This window comes from Nicotiana attenuata, unplaced genomic scaffold, assembly GCF_001879085.1.
Source record: "Nicotiana attenuata strain UT unplaced genomic scaffold, NIATTr2, whole genome shotgun sequence".
In the NCBI taxonomy this organism is placed as follows: domain Eukaryota; kingdom Viridiplantae; phylum Streptophyta; class Magnoliopsida; order Solanales; family Solanaceae; genus Nicotiana; species Nicotiana attenuata.
In genome coordinates, this window is record NW_017671380.1 from 1 (window position 1) to 19,434 (window position 19,434).

At 34.0% G+C, this 19,434-nt stretch overlaps 2 protein-coding genes across 2 annotated transcripts; one reads left to right on the forward strand and one right to left on the reverse strand.

Annotated features, from left to right (window-relative positions):
- The first annotated feature begins 5,325 nt into the window (after positions 1 to 5,325).
- LOC109207934 (probable inactive receptor kinase At2g26730) lies at positions 5,326 to 9,537 on the forward strand. The gene is made up of 2 exons (XM_019370930.1): positions 5,326 to 6,800; positions 8,601 to 9,537. Exons 1-2 carry the CDS (start codon positions 5,504 to 5,506, stop codon positions 9,269 to 9,271), a joined length of 1,968 nt encoding a protein of 655 aa, XP_019226475.1. The 5' UTR covers positions 5,326 to 5,503; the 3' UTR covers positions 9,272 to 9,537.
- A 6,432-nt stretch (positions 9,538 to 15,969) lies between these two features.
- On the reverse strand, positions 15,970 to 19,220 carry LOC109207935 (putative late blight resistance protein homolog R1B-17). The gene has a single exon (XM_019370932.1). It carries the CDS (start codon positions 19,041 to 19,043, stop codon positions 16,227 to 16,229), a length of 2,817 nt encoding a protein of 938 aa, XP_019226477.1. The 5' UTR covers positions 19,044 to 19,220; the 3' UTR covers positions 15,970 to 16,226.
- Between the last annotated feature and the right edge of the window lie 214 nt (positions 19,221 to 19,434).

The following is a 19,434-nucleotide window of genomic DNA, read 5'->3' on the forward strand; positions in this document are numbered from 1 at the left end:
GTTGATTCATTTAGTGTTTATTGATGTAATTAGTAATTTGTGATTAGATACGAGCGAATTAGCGGTGGAATCGAGGGGTAAAGCTATAATTGAGACTTGAGTTGTGTTCAAGGCATCGAGGTAAGTGTTTGGTCTAACCTTAGCTTGAGGGATTAGGAGTTGAGTCCTATTTGCTATGTGGTATTAGTCGTGTACGACGTATAGGCATGGTGACGAGTATCTATACGTTGGTGTCTAGCATGACCGTGAGTCTTTATATTGTGAATATCTTGATTTCATTGTATTCTTCATGCTTTGGTGATGATTTCTAGTTGTTGTGAAAAGTTTGTGGAAGGAATTGAGACCTTTGAACATCTTGGAGCATTGGCTCGAGATATATTATGAATTGTGAAAGTATATGAGATGATTGAACCCTTTGGAGCATTGGCTCAAGTGGTAAAGCGAGTTATGAAGTAAAACTGAAAGATAGAGAAAGAGTTATTGAAATGTTCCCTTGCCGGAATTTAATTATTTAATTATTGTTCCCTTGCCGGGATTTAACTGTTTCTCCCTTGCCGGGATTCCTATATGTTCTTGTTTATTTCCCTTGCCTTGTTTGTGATTGTTGTTTGGGTGAGGAAGAGTGTTATGCACGAAGGGTGATGTTGTGCATTGTTTGCTATTGTGAGAAAAGAGTGTAAAGCACGAAGGGTGATGTCGTGCCGCACGATGTACCATTCCGTGCCGATTTTATTGATTATATGTGAGGAAAGAGAGTAAAAGCACGAAGGGTGATGCCGTGCACATTTTATTATTCTAATTGCTTTGGTGAGGAAAGAGAGTAAAAGCACGAAGGGTGATGCCGTGCACGTTTTCATTATATTATTGCTTGGTGAGGACGAGAGTAAAAGCACGAAGGGTGATGCCGTGTACTTATTTGATTTCTGCTTCTTGTTGACATTGTAGTTATGTTGTTCCTTTCTTTACGTGATGCTTTATTCGGAACTGTTATCTCCCCACAACATGTTTCCCCCTCCCATCCTTACTTGTTTATTTCTGCTTTGTTTCCGCTGTATATTATATAATTGCACAGGTTTATGTAGTAGTCTGGTCTAGCCTCGTCACTACTTCGCCGGGGTTAGGCTAGGCACTTACCAGCACATGGGGTTGGTTGTGCTGATACTACACTCTGTGCTCTTTTGCACAGATCCAGGTCCTGGAGTGGCATTTGGTCATCAACAGTAGATTGGGAGTTATTCTTCAGTCCAAGACTCCGAGGTAGCCCTGCTAGCGTTCGCAGGCCCGGCGTCTCTTCTTTTAGTTTTTATGTTTTGTTGTCATTTGTACTCGAGACAGACTATGTTCTTTTCTTTCAAACACTTATTTGTTGTAATCCTAGACAGTCCGTGGATGTTGTGACACCAGATTCTGGTTAGAGGCATGTGTTAGTCTTCAGGATATTTTGGTTTTATATTTTATTTAAGACTTCCGCTAAATTTCATATTTCGTTGTAATTTATTTGTGTATTTCCGGTAAATTTAATTGGTTAAAAGGGAATTAAAAACAAAAAGAGTTAATGATTTCTAAGACCGTGGCTTGCCTAGCTTCTACGAGTAGGCGCCATCACGACTCCCGAGGGTAGGAAATCCGGGTCGTGACAACCCACTAGTCTTTTCCATTATCTCCATAACTCCCACTACTCCAATATTTATGGAGTTATAGTTGTAACTCTCAGACCTCCGTAACCTCCCTATGATCTTCCTCCATGATCTCAAATGTTTGATGTCATATTTATGACATTCTTTTGTATACCTCCATGTAGTACTATAAATAGAGGATGAGAAGTGATATTGCACACACTTACAAAATACTTGAAAAACACTTGCACACTTGATGAAATAAGAAAGTTATCTCTTCATCTTTTATTCTATTTCTTATTTTCTTGTTTTATCTGTTACTTTGAGCTACATTTTTAACAAAATTATATAAGTTTAGAAGTTGATTATAATTAGAGAATTTTCTTTCCTTTTATGATTTCTATTTTGTTCTTTTGTCTAAATTTTGATAGTTCCCATATTTGGTTAAATATGTCATACAAAGTGAATTTTTTTTCTTTTTAAAGTTAAATTGTTACTAAAATAAGAAAAGTATTATTCTTTTTGAAATGAACTAAAGAATTTTTCGACATATGAAGTGAAACGGACAGAGAACTATTAAATATATAATTTACAAATAAAAGAGTATTTTTATTGAATAAGATTATTATACAGTCAATAATATATAGATCGTCAGTTCAAGTTTCACGGTCACTCTTTAAAAAAAAAGTTTTAGGAGCTTGATTTATGAAAAAAAGAATTTAAACTAGCACACGATCAGAGGCGAAGCTAACACTTCAATTATAGGAGCTGAACACAATAATTTTTATCCAGACTTTATATTTATCTTAAAGTTTGTTAAACATATATATTATTTATTTAAATTTAATAAGAGATAATTTTATCCATGGTCATTGAACTTTTGTGTTTGTTATCCCAAAGTCACTTTTTTTTTTTGTTACATAAAAATCATTCAACTTATGTTCATTACACAAATGCCACTTTTCTTTCTTTTGTTACACAAAAATCATTTTACTTTGCTCTAGTTATCACAAAAATCACATTTTTACTTCAAAAGTCTATTATGCCCTTGATANTACTCGGAGATAATAGACATAAATTTAGTATATATATATATATATATATATATATATATATATAGCTGCCTTTGTCTGTTGCCAAAGCAGATATTACCTGATAGTTTGCCATATGTTCTCCCTACAGCTTTTGGTAATTACTGTTTAAATTTTAAATTTGCAAAACAAATAAAAAATATTAAAACGAAAATATATATGAAAAGGAAAAGTCGTAAGTCGTAACGTTAAATAAATTGATCTAGTTAAATTTGCCAAGATATATACATTAAAGTAGCACTTTTCTGTCTTCTAAACAAGAGATGGCAACCTGTATAAAACATAATGAGATAATTTTATCCATGGTCATTGAACTTTTGTATCTATTATCAAAAAATTATTTTTCTTTTTTTTTGTTATGTAAAAATCATTCAACTTGTTTCATTACACAAAAGTCACTTTTTTTTTTATTACACAAAAATTATTTTACTTTGCTCTAGCTATCACAAAAGTCATATTTTTTACTTGAAAAGTCTATTATGCCCTTGATATTATATAAACCTTCATATTTATGTGATACCTTCTATATTATATACTATATAATATATTTTTAACTATGTATTTTATTTATAAATAAAATAACTTAATATTATTTTATTATTATTTTTATAATATATTCGTATATTTAATTTTTTCTTAACTTTAATTTACAAGATATATTAGTAGCGTTATAAAATAACTTTTTTTCAATAATTCTTTTTTTTTTTTAATTCAATTGACCGACCAAAGTTGGTTGGTATGCCCTTCCGACCTTCAAAATACCGAACGCACGTTAATGGTCGCGTTTTGGACGGTTATTGGCCATTACGGAACAACTTTGGTCGATTTTTTTGGACAGTTTTTCCCGAATTTCTAGTAGTGTAATTTCCCAAATAGTCAATTGCCCTGGTAAATCCCCAAGAAAATATCCCCAGCTAAATTCGCATGTAGTACCTAGGGATTTTCCTTCAGATTAACATATGATTTTGTCCTCATTTTCTTTGTTTTTTTACCTGCGAATTTTCTCACGGAAATGTACTTGCCGATTTATTTCTCTATTAATATATATTAAAGTTACTGACAAATTTAATAACGCTAAAAATTAACGTTAAAAAAATTAAATATACGAATATATTACAAAAATAATAAATAAAATACATAGTTAAAAATATATTATATAGTATATAATATAGAAGGTATTACATAAATATGAAGGTTTATAATATCAAGGGCATAATAGACTTTTCAACTAAAAATGTGACTTTTGTGATAACTAAAGCAAAGTAAAATGATTTTTGTGTAACAAAAAAAAGAAAAATGACTTTTGTTTAATGAACACAAAATTGAATAATTTTTACGTAACAAAAAAAAAATGACTTTTGATTAACAAACACAAAAGTTCAATAACCATGGATAAAATTAACTCAATTTAATAACTTAAAACGAATAAAATCTCAACTTCATACTATGCACAACTAGCTGGTGGTGGTTTGTGGACTGTAGCAAAAGTTGAGGAAGAGAAAGAATTGAGTCCATGGAATATATCGAAAGATAATAATTCCTTGTAACAAAGAAAAATTTGCCGACAGAACTAACAAAAGTAAAAAATTCTTTTCCTTTTTCTACCCTTATTTTTCTCTCTCTTTTTTCTCGTGAACTGTCCCTTTAATTATAACATTCTTCCACTTCCATCTCCTTAGGACTTTGCTTTTCTCTCTCTAAACATACATTCTTCTTTCTCCCAAGGATTGTGTTTTTCTCTCTCTCTATATTTTAGTTATAGTACTAAAAAAATTCCTTCCTCATGATTTATATTAAAAAAAACTTTTTTAAATTAGGAGAAATTAAAAAATAGTTAAATTTACAAATGGTAATTAAAAAATAGCCACAATTTTAAAAATAATTAAAATTTTGCCATTTTTCATGTAAAAGATAAATCTGAATAAAACACTGTTCAAACTTCGGAAAATATTCCAGCATAATATGCTGGAGTTCGAATTTTTTACATGTGAATTTCCAGCATAACATGCTGGAATTTCATAATGTGCTGGTGCTCCAACATAATATGTTGGAAGTTCATACACATGTGCTCCAATCTCCAGTATATTATGCTGGAACTTTCTGTGTGATGGATTTCCAACATAATATGCTGGAAGTTCATACACAGGTGCTCCAATCTCCAGTATATTATACTAGAACTTTCCATGTTACAGTAAAATAGTGGCTATTTTTCAATGACTTTGTAAATGCTGGCTATTTTTTAATTACCCGTCCGAAGATTTGCTAGCGCATGCTATTTGACTTTAAAATTCTGTCGAAAGTGCTTTAAAATTTTAGACTTTTATCCAAAACATCTATTATTGGGATCGAAAAATTAATAATGATACACAAATATTATATTTGTGCAAATCACCCTTTTTCCTATTCTATGGGTGTTCTTTCCTCTCTAAATTTTAGTCATAATGCTAAAAAAAATTGGTAATCCGTCATGATTTATAACAAACAATTTCTGCTTTAAAATTTTCCCAAATAATTTTTTTTTAGCATGCTTTAAAATTCTATTGCAAGTACTTTTAAATTTTAGACTTTTTTTTCAATACTTTAATTATTGGGGTAAAAATCAATAGTGGTACAAAAATAAATCGTCCTTCTTCTACTTCCTTAGGGACTATGCTTTTTCTCTCTCTAAATTTTAGCTAAGGACTGTCCTTTTCTCTCTCTAAAAAACTTCAGCTACTTCCATGGCTTCTTCCACCACCAAAATTTCTCCAAACTTTTCACCACTTTAACAAAACCCATTATCTTCATTCACCTACAATGGCTGAGTTTTCAATCCCTGTTTTTTTGTTAGCAATATTTACACTACTGAGTTATTCTCGAGTTAACTCGGAGCCAACTCAAGAAAAGCAAGCTCTCCTTGCTTTTCTCTCTCAAACTCCACACGAAAATCGTCTTCAATGGAATTCTTCAACTTCAGTTTGCAATTGGGTCGGCGTCGAATGCGACCCGACCCAATCGTTTGTATATTCTCTCCGGCTTCCTGGTGTTGGACTAGTAGGTCAAATTCCAGTCAACACACTCGGCCGGTTGAGTCAACTCCGAGTTTTGAGTCTCCGGTCTAACCGACTCACCGGTTCAATTCCTTCTGATGTGTTTTCAAATCTCAAGTTTTTACGTAGTCTTTATCTTCAGGATAACCGGTTTTCCGGTGAATTCCCACCGAGTTTGACCCGGCTGACTCGGTTAACTCGGCTCGACATATCGTCGAATAATTTTACTGGACCTATTCCGTTTTCCATTAACAATCTTACCCGTTTAACTGGACTTTTTTTGCAAAATAATGGTTTTAATGGTACTCTTCCGAGTATTAGTTTGTCTAACAATGGTCTTGTTGATTTTAATGTAGCAAATAATCATCTCAATGGGTCAATTCCGAGTAGTTTGTCGAAATTCCCAGCTTCATCTTTTACTGGTAATGTTGATTTATGTGGCGTTCCATTGCTGCCTTGTACCCCATTTTTCCTATCACCATCGTCATCGCCATCACCAGTATTGATTCCATCAGTTAAGAAATCGAAAAAGCTCTCTACAGCAGCCATTGTAGGAATATCAATCGGTTCAGTAGTTTTGCTTCTCATATTGTTGCTAATACTTTATATTTGTTTGAGAAAAAGTAAGAAGAGAGTAAAAGAACCAAAGGCAAAGCCAGTGGCAACAACTGCTACAGCTGTGGCTGGAGGAGAAGCAGGGACATCGTCGTCGAAGGAATATGATGTAATGGAAGGAGAAAGGAATAAGAAGCTAGTGTTCGTCGATGGTGGAATGTATAGTACATTTGATTTGGAGGATTTGTTGAGGGCATCTGCGGAGGTATTAGGGAAAGGAAGTGTAGGAACGAGTTACAAGGCGGTTCTTGAGGTTGGTACTACAGTGGTAGTGAAGAGGCTTAAAGATGTGGTGGCGACGAGGAAGGAGTTTGAACAACAAATGGAGGTTTTGGGAAATATGAAGCATGAAAATGTGCTCCCGCTCAGAGCTTTTTACTACTCAAAAGATGAGAAATTGTTGGTCTCTGATTACATGCCTGCTGGAAGTTTATCTGCTCTTCTTCATGGTATGTATTTATATATGCTTCTCTATATTCGCTTCCTCGTTCATTCCTCAATTAGCTCTTTTCTTGAATGGTTATGTTTTCTTGATTTGGTTACTTTGTTTTTGGAGATTTAGCTCTAAAAATTTTATGCACTAGAATTTTATGGTTTTCCAAGTCTTTAACCTTATCTTTTTGGAGGTGAATGCGGTGCAAAATCCTTGCTAGATTTTTGGAACTTGCTACTTGTTCTTGACCACTCTATATTTGAGGTTTGATAGGTTACAGCCATGACAAAGATTCAATTTTCCATAAAATAAGCTTTTCACTGAAAATATGATCATTTTGGATGCGCGATTTTCACTTTAGACACATGAGGACCGTGTTTTTTTTTTTTTTGGCTTCAAAAGATGATAATTTTATTAAAGATAGTTAACCATTTGTGTATGGCATAATGGCTTTACCAAAAACATAGAACCTAAGTGATATGGCATAATGGCTTTACCAAAAACATAGAACCTAAGTGATGTCCAGTGGTGTATTCCTAGAGGAAACTGAGCCCTTCGTATGACATATATCAGAATTATGAAGACTGTGTACATCAGGGGTGGGGTTCTAAGCAGCAAAAGTTCTTCGGTAGCTTGATTAAATTGCATTTTAGCTAAGTAGTCCGCAACTTAATCCCACCTGTACTAGAGTTTATCTTAAAGGAACTGCGAGATTTCAGCATATAGTTTAGTGCGGTTGGGGGATTCCATTTAATTTTCCTTACAGCTCTGTTGTTACCTTTTGGATGATTGCAGTCATTTAAGTAGAAAAATTCAGCTGCTTTTGCATGTAAATTTTTAAGGTTAACTGGTTCCATTTTGTTTCTGAATACCTTGCTATTTCTTGCCCCAAAAGAAGATGGGAGTGTGTCTATGCCATGGTATATAGGATTGTGTACTGCTAGTTTAAGTTACACACCTATCTTTGATCCAAATTTTAACGTCCCCAATAGAAGTTCTGTCTGCCAGATGCTGCAAGTCAGAATAGTTAAGAATAGAATTGCAAAATTTAGTTGCTATTTCACAACGAAAGTAAATGTGTGCAGTATCTTCCTTTTCTTTATAACATATAGCACACATTAGAGGTTAGTATAGTTCATTCGTATAAGAGATGATTTGTAGGGAGTCTATCTTGACATAAAAGCCAAGTATTTTAACTTGTTGAGAGCAGTATCCTGATTTAAATTGATAATCTGCTTTTTTAGGTTTTGTTTTTATAACCCAAAGTTATATGAGGACACGATACCAAGATAATTAGAAATTTCCTCCTTAGCACGAATAGGTGTGTTATTAGACAGGATCATCTTAGACTTGGCTATATTGATTATTTGCCCCGATAATTGGCTAAAAATGTCAACAGTCTATAGGATAGTTTCACAGTTTTTCATATCCGCTTTAGCCATAAGGATGAGATCATCCGTAAAATAGGGTGTGATAACCTCTGACCATTTTTAGATATTCTTAAGATCACGTTTTTTCAAGACTTTTAGGTACCGCAATCGCTGTTTAGACAGTTATTCTTTTCTTTTTCGTTTGCGAAGTAAAACTTCTTTATCTTCACAAGGTAGGGGTAAGGTCTGCGTACACATTACCTTACCGAGACCCCACTTGTGCACTTGTGGATTACACTGGGTTTGTTGTTGTTGCTAATGTAAAACTTCACTCTATTGTCTTTCAATTCATGAAGTTTTATGATTTATATTGGTTATCATTGTCGTGCATTCTTTTTTTTTTCCCTTCCCGGAACTGAAATATTTAATTTGGTAAATACTTGCAGGTAGCAGAGGATCAGGCCGAACACCATTAGACTGGGATAGTCGAATGAGAATAGTGTCAAGTGCAGCACGGGGCCTCGCGTACCTCCATGTTTCAGGAAACATTGCTCATGGAAACATAAAGGCTTCCAACGTTCTTCTCCGACAAGACAACCAAGATGCTTGTGTCTCAGACTATGGATTGAACCCACTATTCTCCAACTCGACACCACTCAATCATCGTGTTGCTGGCTACCGTGCACCCGAGGTTGTGGAAACCCGAAAGGTCACATTTAAATCCGACGTATATAGCTTCGGAGTGTTGATATTAGAGCTCTTAACGGGGAAATCACCAAATCAAGCTTCACTAGGTGAAGAAGGCATTGATTTGCCGAGATGGGTCCAAAGCGTCGTTAGGGAAGAATGGACAGCCGAGGTGTTTGATGTCGAGCTAATGAGGTACCATAATGTAGAAGAAGAGATGGTACAACTACTTCAGATCGGAATGGCATGTGTTTCAATCGTACCAGACCAGCGACCCGCCATGCCAGAAGTTGTAAGGATGATTGACGAAATGAATAGAGGTGACACTGACTATGGTCTCCGACAATCTTCCGATGATCCATCGAAAGGTTCCGATAGCCAAACACCTCCTCAGGTATCAAGAACTTCACCTTCTGGTATTACACCTTAAAAACAAAATAGGAAAAAAAGAAGACAAGACAACGAAAACCGGACATTTATTTGTGCAAAAAATTGTTTGTTAGGGGAGTGGTTTGGTGCTAGGGGACCTATTATGTGTCTTTATTTTTTTAATTATTTTTTCTCCAATTTTTTAAGTAAATTTGTGCAACAATTTCTATAGGATGGTAAGTAGAAAATGTTTGATTATTTTCCATGACGTGATTGGAAATTGGAATTGACTATTGATGGATTAAATTAGGTGTTTTAATCATCTCATTCTTTTTATTGGATAATCTTAGTATAAAGTTTTTTTCTTTGCGTTAGGTTCTTTTATTGACTTACACATCAAATTAGTTGAAATTGTGACATCTTTAAATTCAGAGGACCTTTTTTATTGGGGATTGAGGTATATTTATTACACTACAAAATATGAGACAATTAACAAACAACATCAACAACAAATTCAGCGGAGAAATTCAAAAATAGCCAGATTTATAAGTGGTAATTGAAAAATAGCCACAATTTCAAAAGTAATCGAAATTTAGCCACTTTTTATGTAAAGACAATTCTGAGTGAAAACACTGTTCAAAATTCGGAAAATATTCCAGCATAATATATTGGAGTTCCAGTATAATATACTGGTCCATCATAATATGCTGGAAGTTCATACACAGGTACTCCAATCTCCAGTATATTATGCTGGAATTCCAGTATAATATGCTGGAAGTTCATACACAGGTGCACCAATCTCCAATATATTATGCTGGAAATTTTCGTGCTGCGGCAAATAGTAGCTATTTTTCAATGACTTTGCAAACACGGGCTATTTTTCAATTATTATCAATTTAAGAACTGGCTAGCTCGTGCTATTTTTACCAAATTCAGTGTAATTTTACAAGTGGATCTACTTTTTATAGACTCTCGGCTATCGGAAACAATTAAAGAGCAAAACCACAATATGAGGTCAGTATATATAGTTTTAATTATCACATTATTTATGAAGGTTATTTTTTCCAATATGGTGAGGGTCCCTATTGCAAGTTGCCTGATGGTCCAAACGCCGTGCCCTAATTCAATGTGTGTTGGCTTTCCATTTTAATCGTATTGTCTCTATCTCAAAGAAGAACGAATATATTACAATCTTTTATAAAACAATAAAAGAAGAAGAGTATTGTAGAGAAAAGTAGAGGGAGAGAATTCTTATTGATTTGGGATGAATTATAATGTAATAGAACCCTCTATTTATAGGGAGATGGTGACTTAGCCACCAAGTAATAAACCCTAGAATCTCTCTAAATATAGACATTCACCATAAATAGAACTCTATTTATAACACTCCCCCTTGAATGTCTATTCAACAGATAATGTGCCTCGTGAAAACCTTAACTAAAATAAAACCCAATGAGAAAAAAATTCTAGAAAAGGAAAAAGAATACACATATCTAATAATACGCCTTTTGGTTGCCTCGTTAAAAACCTTGCAAGGAAAACCCAGTGGGACAAAACCTTGTAAGGAAAAAAAGAGTACAACGCGTATTAACTCCCCCTGATGAGAGCATCAATTTACATCTTTGAGCCTTCGCATTCCAATCTTGTACACTAGCTTCTTGAAGGTTAACATCGGTAGAGATTTGGTGAATAAATCACCGATATTAACTCCGATGAACACCTTTGAAAATTCTCGCTATCACATTATCATGCTTATAGTTATAGCAAGATATATATGTGCATAAATTGCACTTAGGAAGTGGTACTTCAAGATCAAGAATTGTATATGCTTCAAGCAATTTAAATCATTTGGGGATTGTCATACAAGTATAGTCAAATAAGCCATATAATAGACTTTAGTTAGATGCATATCAAGTTTTCATGTCATGCTAGACAAATAAGATATCCAAAACTGATTGCACATATCATTGACTTTATACTTTCAAGTGTTTGAACTGTAGGTCCAAAACAACATGTCTTTCATATGAAATCAATTCTACTTGAATTGTTTCTCTTGACTTAAGATCCTCATATATATTTAGCGCTATTATAGATGTCATCGACAAACATTTTATATCGGTTCCAACCTCCTTATTTTTCATAAAGACATAACATAGAGATCTCTTCATTCATATGTTCAGGTACCTGAGTCTTTCATGAGATTTTATGAAGTGTTATGTCATGTGATCTTCTAGATCACTTGCCTCCTTTATTATGATCATTTTGATCATTTGCTCACCTTCTTTATCAAGAAGTTTATTTGAAACCGATATGTCTATACGCTTTAAGCGTACCATAGACTTTGTCCTTCTAGGACTTATTATAATAGGAGCATTTGCAGTGAGAATATAGTTACTTTCTTTGGGTCAGCAAATGCGTCTGGCATGCTTTGCAATAAATTGCACATGAATTATCCTTTTATGAACTTCAAGTTCATATTATTTTATTCAGGGATCTAGATGAATAAATGATAATTCATTCCATGTATCTTTTTCTCAACTGTTGTATCTTGTCTCCCCCTCATGTTAGAAAAAACTAACTTGTTTACTCAACTTTGAGAACTCATCTTTGTGCGTTATGGTGTTAATCAAAATATACACCGCACATCAATAATAATAAGATGGAATTATTTGGTCCTGACCATGAACCACTTGTGAGGGGAGAAAATAATATACTTTCGTATATAATGTATATCAAACTGATATACAAAACTTTGTTCTCATAAGCAATTGTTTAGCTATTAAGTGGAGGCACTCAATAAATCATTTTGCTAAACCAGCTGTGATGTAGACCAACTTATCAAGATGAACTTCTTAAATAGAAAATCTGGAATATGCTCTAAATTAAATTATTGAGCAAGTTACCTCGCAAACACCATGTTGCGGGTTAATAATAATCGCACATGTAACCATCTCATAGATGCATCTTATGTGGTATACATGGCAGGTGAATGGGCCCATATTCACCTTTGATATTTCCAGCATTCATGGGATCCAATCCCAATTTTAATTGGTCTATTAATTAATGAGAACAAGCAATGTAAGAGAATTCGTAAAGAACTTTCTAGTTCTTTAATATTTACCCATGTGAATTCTCTTTTATTTTTTCACATCATACTTGAATTAACATGGCTAAACCAATTATGCCAGCTGGATAAATTATCAATATTGATAAACTTCAGGTTTACACCATGATGTGTGCAATTATGAATAAACTCCAAGTTTATTATGATATGGGTTTTTATATCAATAAATATCCACTTCAATGTGGTATTCTTTTGTTTATGTAGTACAAATTGGAGACTAAAGCGGGTAGCTTTTCACATACATATTATCCCGCTACAAGTTATAGTAATAGAAGATATTAAATCTTTCCTTTATTTATAGTCTCAATATAATCAACCGCTTTCGCGTATACTTTGAAAACTGAATAAGTTTCTTTGAGACTTACTACAACACAATACCTTATTGATAATCCATTTTATTCCTCCAAAATAATAATAATTGGCTCTTCCAGAGCTCTCAATTAATTTTGTACTACCACATATTCATCAACATCATATGGTGAATAACTCTTTTAAAGAGAAAGTTATACCATTATAGTCATGGTCAAAATTATATGCAAGATCGTTTCTTGCATTACTGTTATTCTTTAATAATCACATTACCAAAATATTTTGGCGTACAATAGGTACATGATCAATGACCATTCATGCCATAATAATGACATTGTTTTCTTATATCTTCTTAAACCTTCTTTTAGAGGTGAGTGTGGTATATTCACTACCACTAGCACATTCATATTCTTCCAAGAATGAATATGTATTCATAAATCAAATATTTTCGCATTCACATCATGAATGGACCATAATCATCTATATGTGCTTTATAAAATATCATGTCAAATCGATGACAAATATTATTTTCACAGAGTGAAGGATTATTTTGAGAATCCTTATTGTTCTCATTACCACAAATGATGACGATTATAATTTCGTCTATTGCCACGTCCATATCCATTGATACATTCATAGTAATAATTTTTGTCTTCTTTCAGACTTATTACATATTGCTACCACATTCTCTTAAGGGAATGAGAATGAAGCAAATTCAATGGGATGGGTTTCTACTTTTTTGCCCACAATCATACATGAATTTGATCAAGGCAGGGCATAGAAATTTTACCGCTTCAGGTGGTTATAATTTCTTACAAACTCCATTAGAGTTATAGTCAAGCTTTGTTGTCTTTGCTTGTATTTAAAATCAAAGTATAGAATAAAAGAGAAAAATACGGTAAAATACTTACCTTAAATCTAGAATTTAATCATGAAGGAAGTTCATGAAATAATTGACAATCATTATGCTCAATCTCAAAGCTTCTACTCAATTGGTTAGAGTCTCGTGCTGATAACGTGTTATAAAACAATAAAAGAAGAAGAGGAGTATTGCAGAGAAAAGTAGAGGGAGAGAATTCTTATCGATTTGGGATGAATTACAATGGAATAGAACCCTCTATTTATAGGGAGATGGTGATTTAGCGACCAAGTAATAAACCCTAGAATCTCTCTAAATATAGACATTCACTATAAATAGAACTCTATTTATAACACAAATTTCTATATAACAGTGTTGTTTGTCTAGATATTTCTGGCTGCTATAGCTAAATGTTGTTATAAAGAATATATAACATAACATAACATGAAAAATCGATTTCAAGAAAAACTTGACTGTTATAGTAAAATATTATTATAAAGGATGACTATTATAGAAAAGTTCAATTATATTTGGGCAACTAAATTTATTTTCACTTATTCATGTTTGAGTTCTGAGAAAGGACTCTTCCTTAGCAAAACATGCTAAAATCGTTCATGATGAGCTTTGTGGCATGAATGTGGATGAGTTAGTTAGTACTTTCGGAAATTAAATAATTTAAATAGTTTAGATGCTTTTAAATGAAAAAATTTGCAATTAATATTTTGAAGGCAGTATCAAATTGAACAGCAAGGATAATTAGGCACATTCATCAGCGTATTCTAAGACACACCATTTCTTTTTGATGACGAAAGAATAAAAAGAGCTCATATGTAGAGTTCAGATGATCATTAAAAAATAAGATGCTATAAAAACATAAGTATTGAAAACTTGTCTAATATTTATTAAAGTAATAGTTAGTTATCTATGCGTATCATAAAAAATTAACCCTCGTTAAAAGTTTAGAGTTGGTCCGGATACCCCCTGGATTTACGATAAGGCCTATATATAATTCTCGTTAAAAGTTTGGCCCATATTCAACCTTGCCGTTACACTATTGGTCCGGATACCCCCTTTGTTTTAAACGGAGCCAAATACCCCCCTGAACTTTACGATAAGGTCTATATATAACCCCCTGGATACCCCCTTTGTTTTAAAAGTTTGGCATATAAGGTCTATATCTTAAACTATTTGTCCAATTAAATAATTATTTAAAAATCTTCTTTTAATTTTTCTTAAACTTATAAGTTCACATAAATTTCTGACAGTTGCCTCAGTTGTGCTCGTACTTCATAATAATGAGTCCGAGCAACGTCTTTCCTAAGGTTTTTTTCTACAATTGGTGGATCTGACGTATTCCTTAGTACTTTCTTTAACCGAATTTTCCTATCGAAAAATATTTAAAGGTAAAAATTTTATAGATATTATAGAGATGTCAATTTATCAAACTCTAGTTGCTAGTATAGTGGTCCTATAGGGGTGTTCATGGTTCGGTTTGGATCGGTTTTTTCCTAAAAAGAAACCAAACCAAGTAAGTCGGTTATTCAAATATTAGAACCAAACGAAACCAATTAAGTCGGTTTTTCTCGATTCGGTCTATGTCGGTTTTTCTGTTTTTTCGGTTATTTGTTGGTTTTTTCTTAAATATAAGACATACACTACCAAACACATATTCCGGCGACCGCATTTTCAATATAATCCTATCAGATCAATTGCCCTTTGAGAAATCTATTATTTACCAAGATATATTGATGATAATTGAATCAAATAGTGATGAATAATTTAAGGACTCAATTAAAAATATGTTATTTTTAACACGAAATGGATTCTTACACTAAACAAAAGAAAACTACCAATCAAACTAGAATGTAAAGGTAAAGAACTATATTAAAAGTGCAAACTATTAACATTTACCATAAATTTTTTAAAACTTTGTATAACAATATACATATATATAAGTGTAATAATAAATTTGAAATAGCTACTCCTATAGCCGGTTTGGTTCGGTTTTTTTCTGATTAAAGCCAAAACCAAACCAAATTTGATCGGTTTTTGAAATTCAAAACCAAACCAAACCAAAAAGTATCGGTTTTTTTTGGTCGGTTTGGTTTGGTTTTCGGTTTGGTTCGGTTTTTCGGGTTTTAATGAACACCCCTAGTCCTAATAGGTCTTTTTGCAAGTGGAGATTGAAAAGACTTTAATTATGGAGATGGAAGAATACAAGCTAGGGAATTTATCTTACTTAGTAATCTTGTTTATAATAGCTATGTCATAACAATTAAATGTTGTGGCTTTTATTGGATAGGGAAAGACTCAACTACCTCATAACCTACAACCCTAATACTCGACCCCCACAACTTCCTGGCAAGGGCATAACCAGTTATAGGTACAAGACTATTATTGTTTGAATGTTGTTCAACGTAAGTAGAAAGATCAGTATTCAAGATCCAAGATCAGTATTTATCCAGGGTGCATAATATCACAATATAATATAGTATGAATTATACAACTAGAGCACAAAGAGGACAATTTTAATCACAAATACTACTTCCAAGATAGGGAATATGATTGAGAAACAGCTAGTTGAAGAGATACAAAATCAACTCAATCAACAACAACAACAACCCAGTACAATCCCACAAGTGGGGTCTGGAGAGGGTAGTATGTACGCAGCCTTACCCCTACCCTGGAAGGGCAGAGAGACTGTTTCCGATGTTTTTTGGAGATCTAAAACTTAGGTTGAGTTCTATGGATGTAGACCTTAAGGCAATTATTTCCCATGTCCTCTTGTTCTTGTTCAATATTTCTTGCAGAATCCTCAGCAGATGTGCTGCAATTATGCAATTCAATCGACTCCAACGTACAAATTTCCCCAAAATCTGTTGGAATTTCTTCTAGGTGGGGGCAATGGTTCAGAACAAGGCGTTTTAGATTAGGGAAGCTATCACTGCTAGCTTCCCAACGCCGAAAATCTAACTGGCAAAACAACAAAAAATTCAGGTTTTCGAACTTTTCTTCGTTACTCAATCTCCATACTTCATCTCCGACTACCCAACGTTTAAGTTTGAGCTCTTCAAGATACGGCAACATGACAAGAGTTGATATGTCTTCCCAAGGAAATTCAAACCACCCGGTTAAAGTCAACCTCTTAAGCGATGCTGGGAAACGAAAACTCTTGATTGAGTAAGGCGAATAATCTCCCCTCAAACATTTCAATGCTTCGAGTTTTGTCAAACATGACATATCAATGAAGCGTTTGGCCATATTGTTTGTTCTAAATGAAGCATAATAGATGATTAATTTCTTCAGATTTGGAATGCCAGAAAAGACTTCATTTGAACAACTTGTAGAACAAAGACCAAATAGTTCCTCTAAATTTGGCATCTCTATGACATTATGCTTATTTGGAATACCTTTTCTTCTAGGCCTGGGGAAATAACTGTTACTCCCCAGATGCATAAGCCTCAAGTTCGTCATCGTCCATATCTTCCCTGGTAAAGTGATATTTCTATAGTTTTTCCCATGAGTAATTAGAGTTTGCAAATTCTGAAGCTCTGAGATTGATGTTGGAACACTACCATAAAATCCAACTGCAAGATATCTCAAATGAAATAACTTTGTAATCGCAAGTGGAAATGAATCGAACCTTTCATCTTCATGGAAGATGTGCAATACCCTCAAAAGGTTGAAACGGGAGAAAACTTCAAGTCCTGTTAATCCAGAGAATAAATAGATAGATCTGGAAACATGGGGTAATACTTTGGAATAGTTGTAAACTGAATAAGATGGGGTTTGAAAACTAAAGCGACGAACATTATGTTTTTGTGTTACACGAATAGGGTCAGTTCTCGCAACATGCATAAACTTTGTCATTTCAGCTTCTATCAAACAGAATTCATGCAGTAAATCATGTATTCCACATGCTTTTATCTCGCCATTGAATCTCCTTTTTCTAGCCATTATCAAGTTCCTGCTGATAAGATCCTCCAAATAATCTTCTGCCACTTTCTCCAAGCTTTTACCACTTCCAGACGTCCTTATGAAACCTTCCGCGATCCATAATTGGATTAATTGACAAGTCTCGACATGGAAATCCTCGGGAAAACTACCCATAGAAAGAAAGCAAGGTTTGAGGTGATTAGGCAAGTGGTGGTAACTCAAACCGAGCACTCCTAAGCATTTATCTGAATGACTAGCAATGATTTCACTTAAGGTTTGGGCGACATCCGTCCAACTCTCTAATGTCCTGGCTATTTTAGAGAGATGTCCCGCAATCACTGAAATTGTTAAGGGTAGTCCTTGGCATTTCTCCGCTATTTGCTTTCCAATCGCTTCCAACTCAAGAGGACGAACATGTTCTGGTCCAAACACCTTATCACGAAGTAACTTCCAGCTATTATCTAAATTCAGGAGATTCATCTCATGAGGGCTGCTAGGATTTGCATATACTGCTACCTCTGTTTCCCTAGTAGTCAATAAGATCCGACTCCTATTATTGCAATCCGGAAATATTCCTCTTATACTATCCCAAACATCCGTACACCAAATATCATCAACAACAACAAGGTATCTTCGTCCCTTTAGAATTTTCTGCACCAGATCGGCTAACTCACTGTCATCCTCCTTATCATAACTGTCATCCTCCTTATCATAATCTTCTCTTTTGACAATATTTGTCTGCTTTGAAATGCATTGTAAAGCATCTAACAACACATTTCTACTTCGAAATTCTTGAGATCTTGTAACCCAAACACGAATGTCAAAATGATACCTGATTGGGAGATGATCATGAGCTTTTTTAGCGAGTGTTGTTTTGCCAATACCACCCATACCAGATATTGTGACAATATCCAAATCCGACTCTGGTCCTGTCAATCTTTTAACTATGATCTCCAAGTCATCATCAAGACCCTGCGCGATAACATCTTCCGAATTTATCATTGGATTACTTCTAGAGGAACTGTCAACCAATGGATCCACATCTTGAGCCGGGGGTCGATCGGAAACAGCCTCTTTACCTTCACAAGGTAGGAGTAAGGTCTGCGTACACTTTACCCCCGAAATCCTACTTTGTGGGATTACACTGGGTTTGTTATTGTTGTTGTTGTTGTCGACCAATGAATCCCCAGATTCAAGAATTTCATCACCAGCATCATAAGTACTTGTGCTAAAATCAGAAAAAAGATCCATTACTTCTTTCTTTGTTATATCCATTTTTTCAACAACTGGTGACAAATCCTTGTGCAGTAAACTTTTACGTGCTTTTCCACCTGTCCAGCTTAAGCCTTCAAAGATTTGACAAATTTTCAGCTCAACAACATCTTCTGTATCATTAACAGCAACTCTTATTTTTTCCTCTAAAGATTTGATATTTTCAAGATTAAACCTACTCTTGCTAACTTTTTCAAGAATATTTTTAAAATATTCAGCAGTAGTATGAAGAGAATAGAGCATTTCAACAGTTTGACCTTGAATGAGTTTTGGATTTCTCTGCTGAAGTTGCTCAACAGTCTGAAGAAGAGAAATTACAGAAGTATAAGCCATCAGTCAAGAATCAGATTGTGAAAATAATGGATGCAAAATTAAGACTTGGAATATTGTTAATATGGAGAAGAAGGAAATAAAATGAAACTTTTTGAAGGAGCAGAGGGGCTTTAATTCAAGATACCCAGTATTATCCCATACCGTGGGCTCTAGGGAGGCTAGTATGTACGCAGACCTTACCCCTATCTTGTGAGGATAGAGAGACTGTTTCCAATAGACCCTCGGCTCAGGATAGTATAAGCACCACATTAATGAAAATATAGGCAAGAAGGGACAGTATCAAAAAGTTATATAAACGCAGAATAACACAATAAGACAGTAAAGTGATCAACAATGAAAGAAAATAATGGTTAGTCATAAAAACCTACTACCAACAGAAAACGAGACTGCG

Excerpts from the sequence above, each read along its gene's own strand:
- LOC109207934 (XM_019370930.1), top strand. The coding sequence starts at position 5,504 with ATGGCTGAGTTTTCAATCCCTGTTTTTTTGTTAGCAATATTTACACTA. Across the intron at positions 6,801-8,600 it reads TTTATCTGCTCTTCTTCATG|GTAGCAGAGGATCAGGCCGA; the intron begins GTATGTATTTAT and ends AAATACTTGCAG.
- LOC109207935 (XM_019370932.1), bottom strand. The coding sequence starts at position 19,043 with ATGGCTTATACTTCTGTAATTTCTCTTCTTCAGACTGTTGAGCAACTT.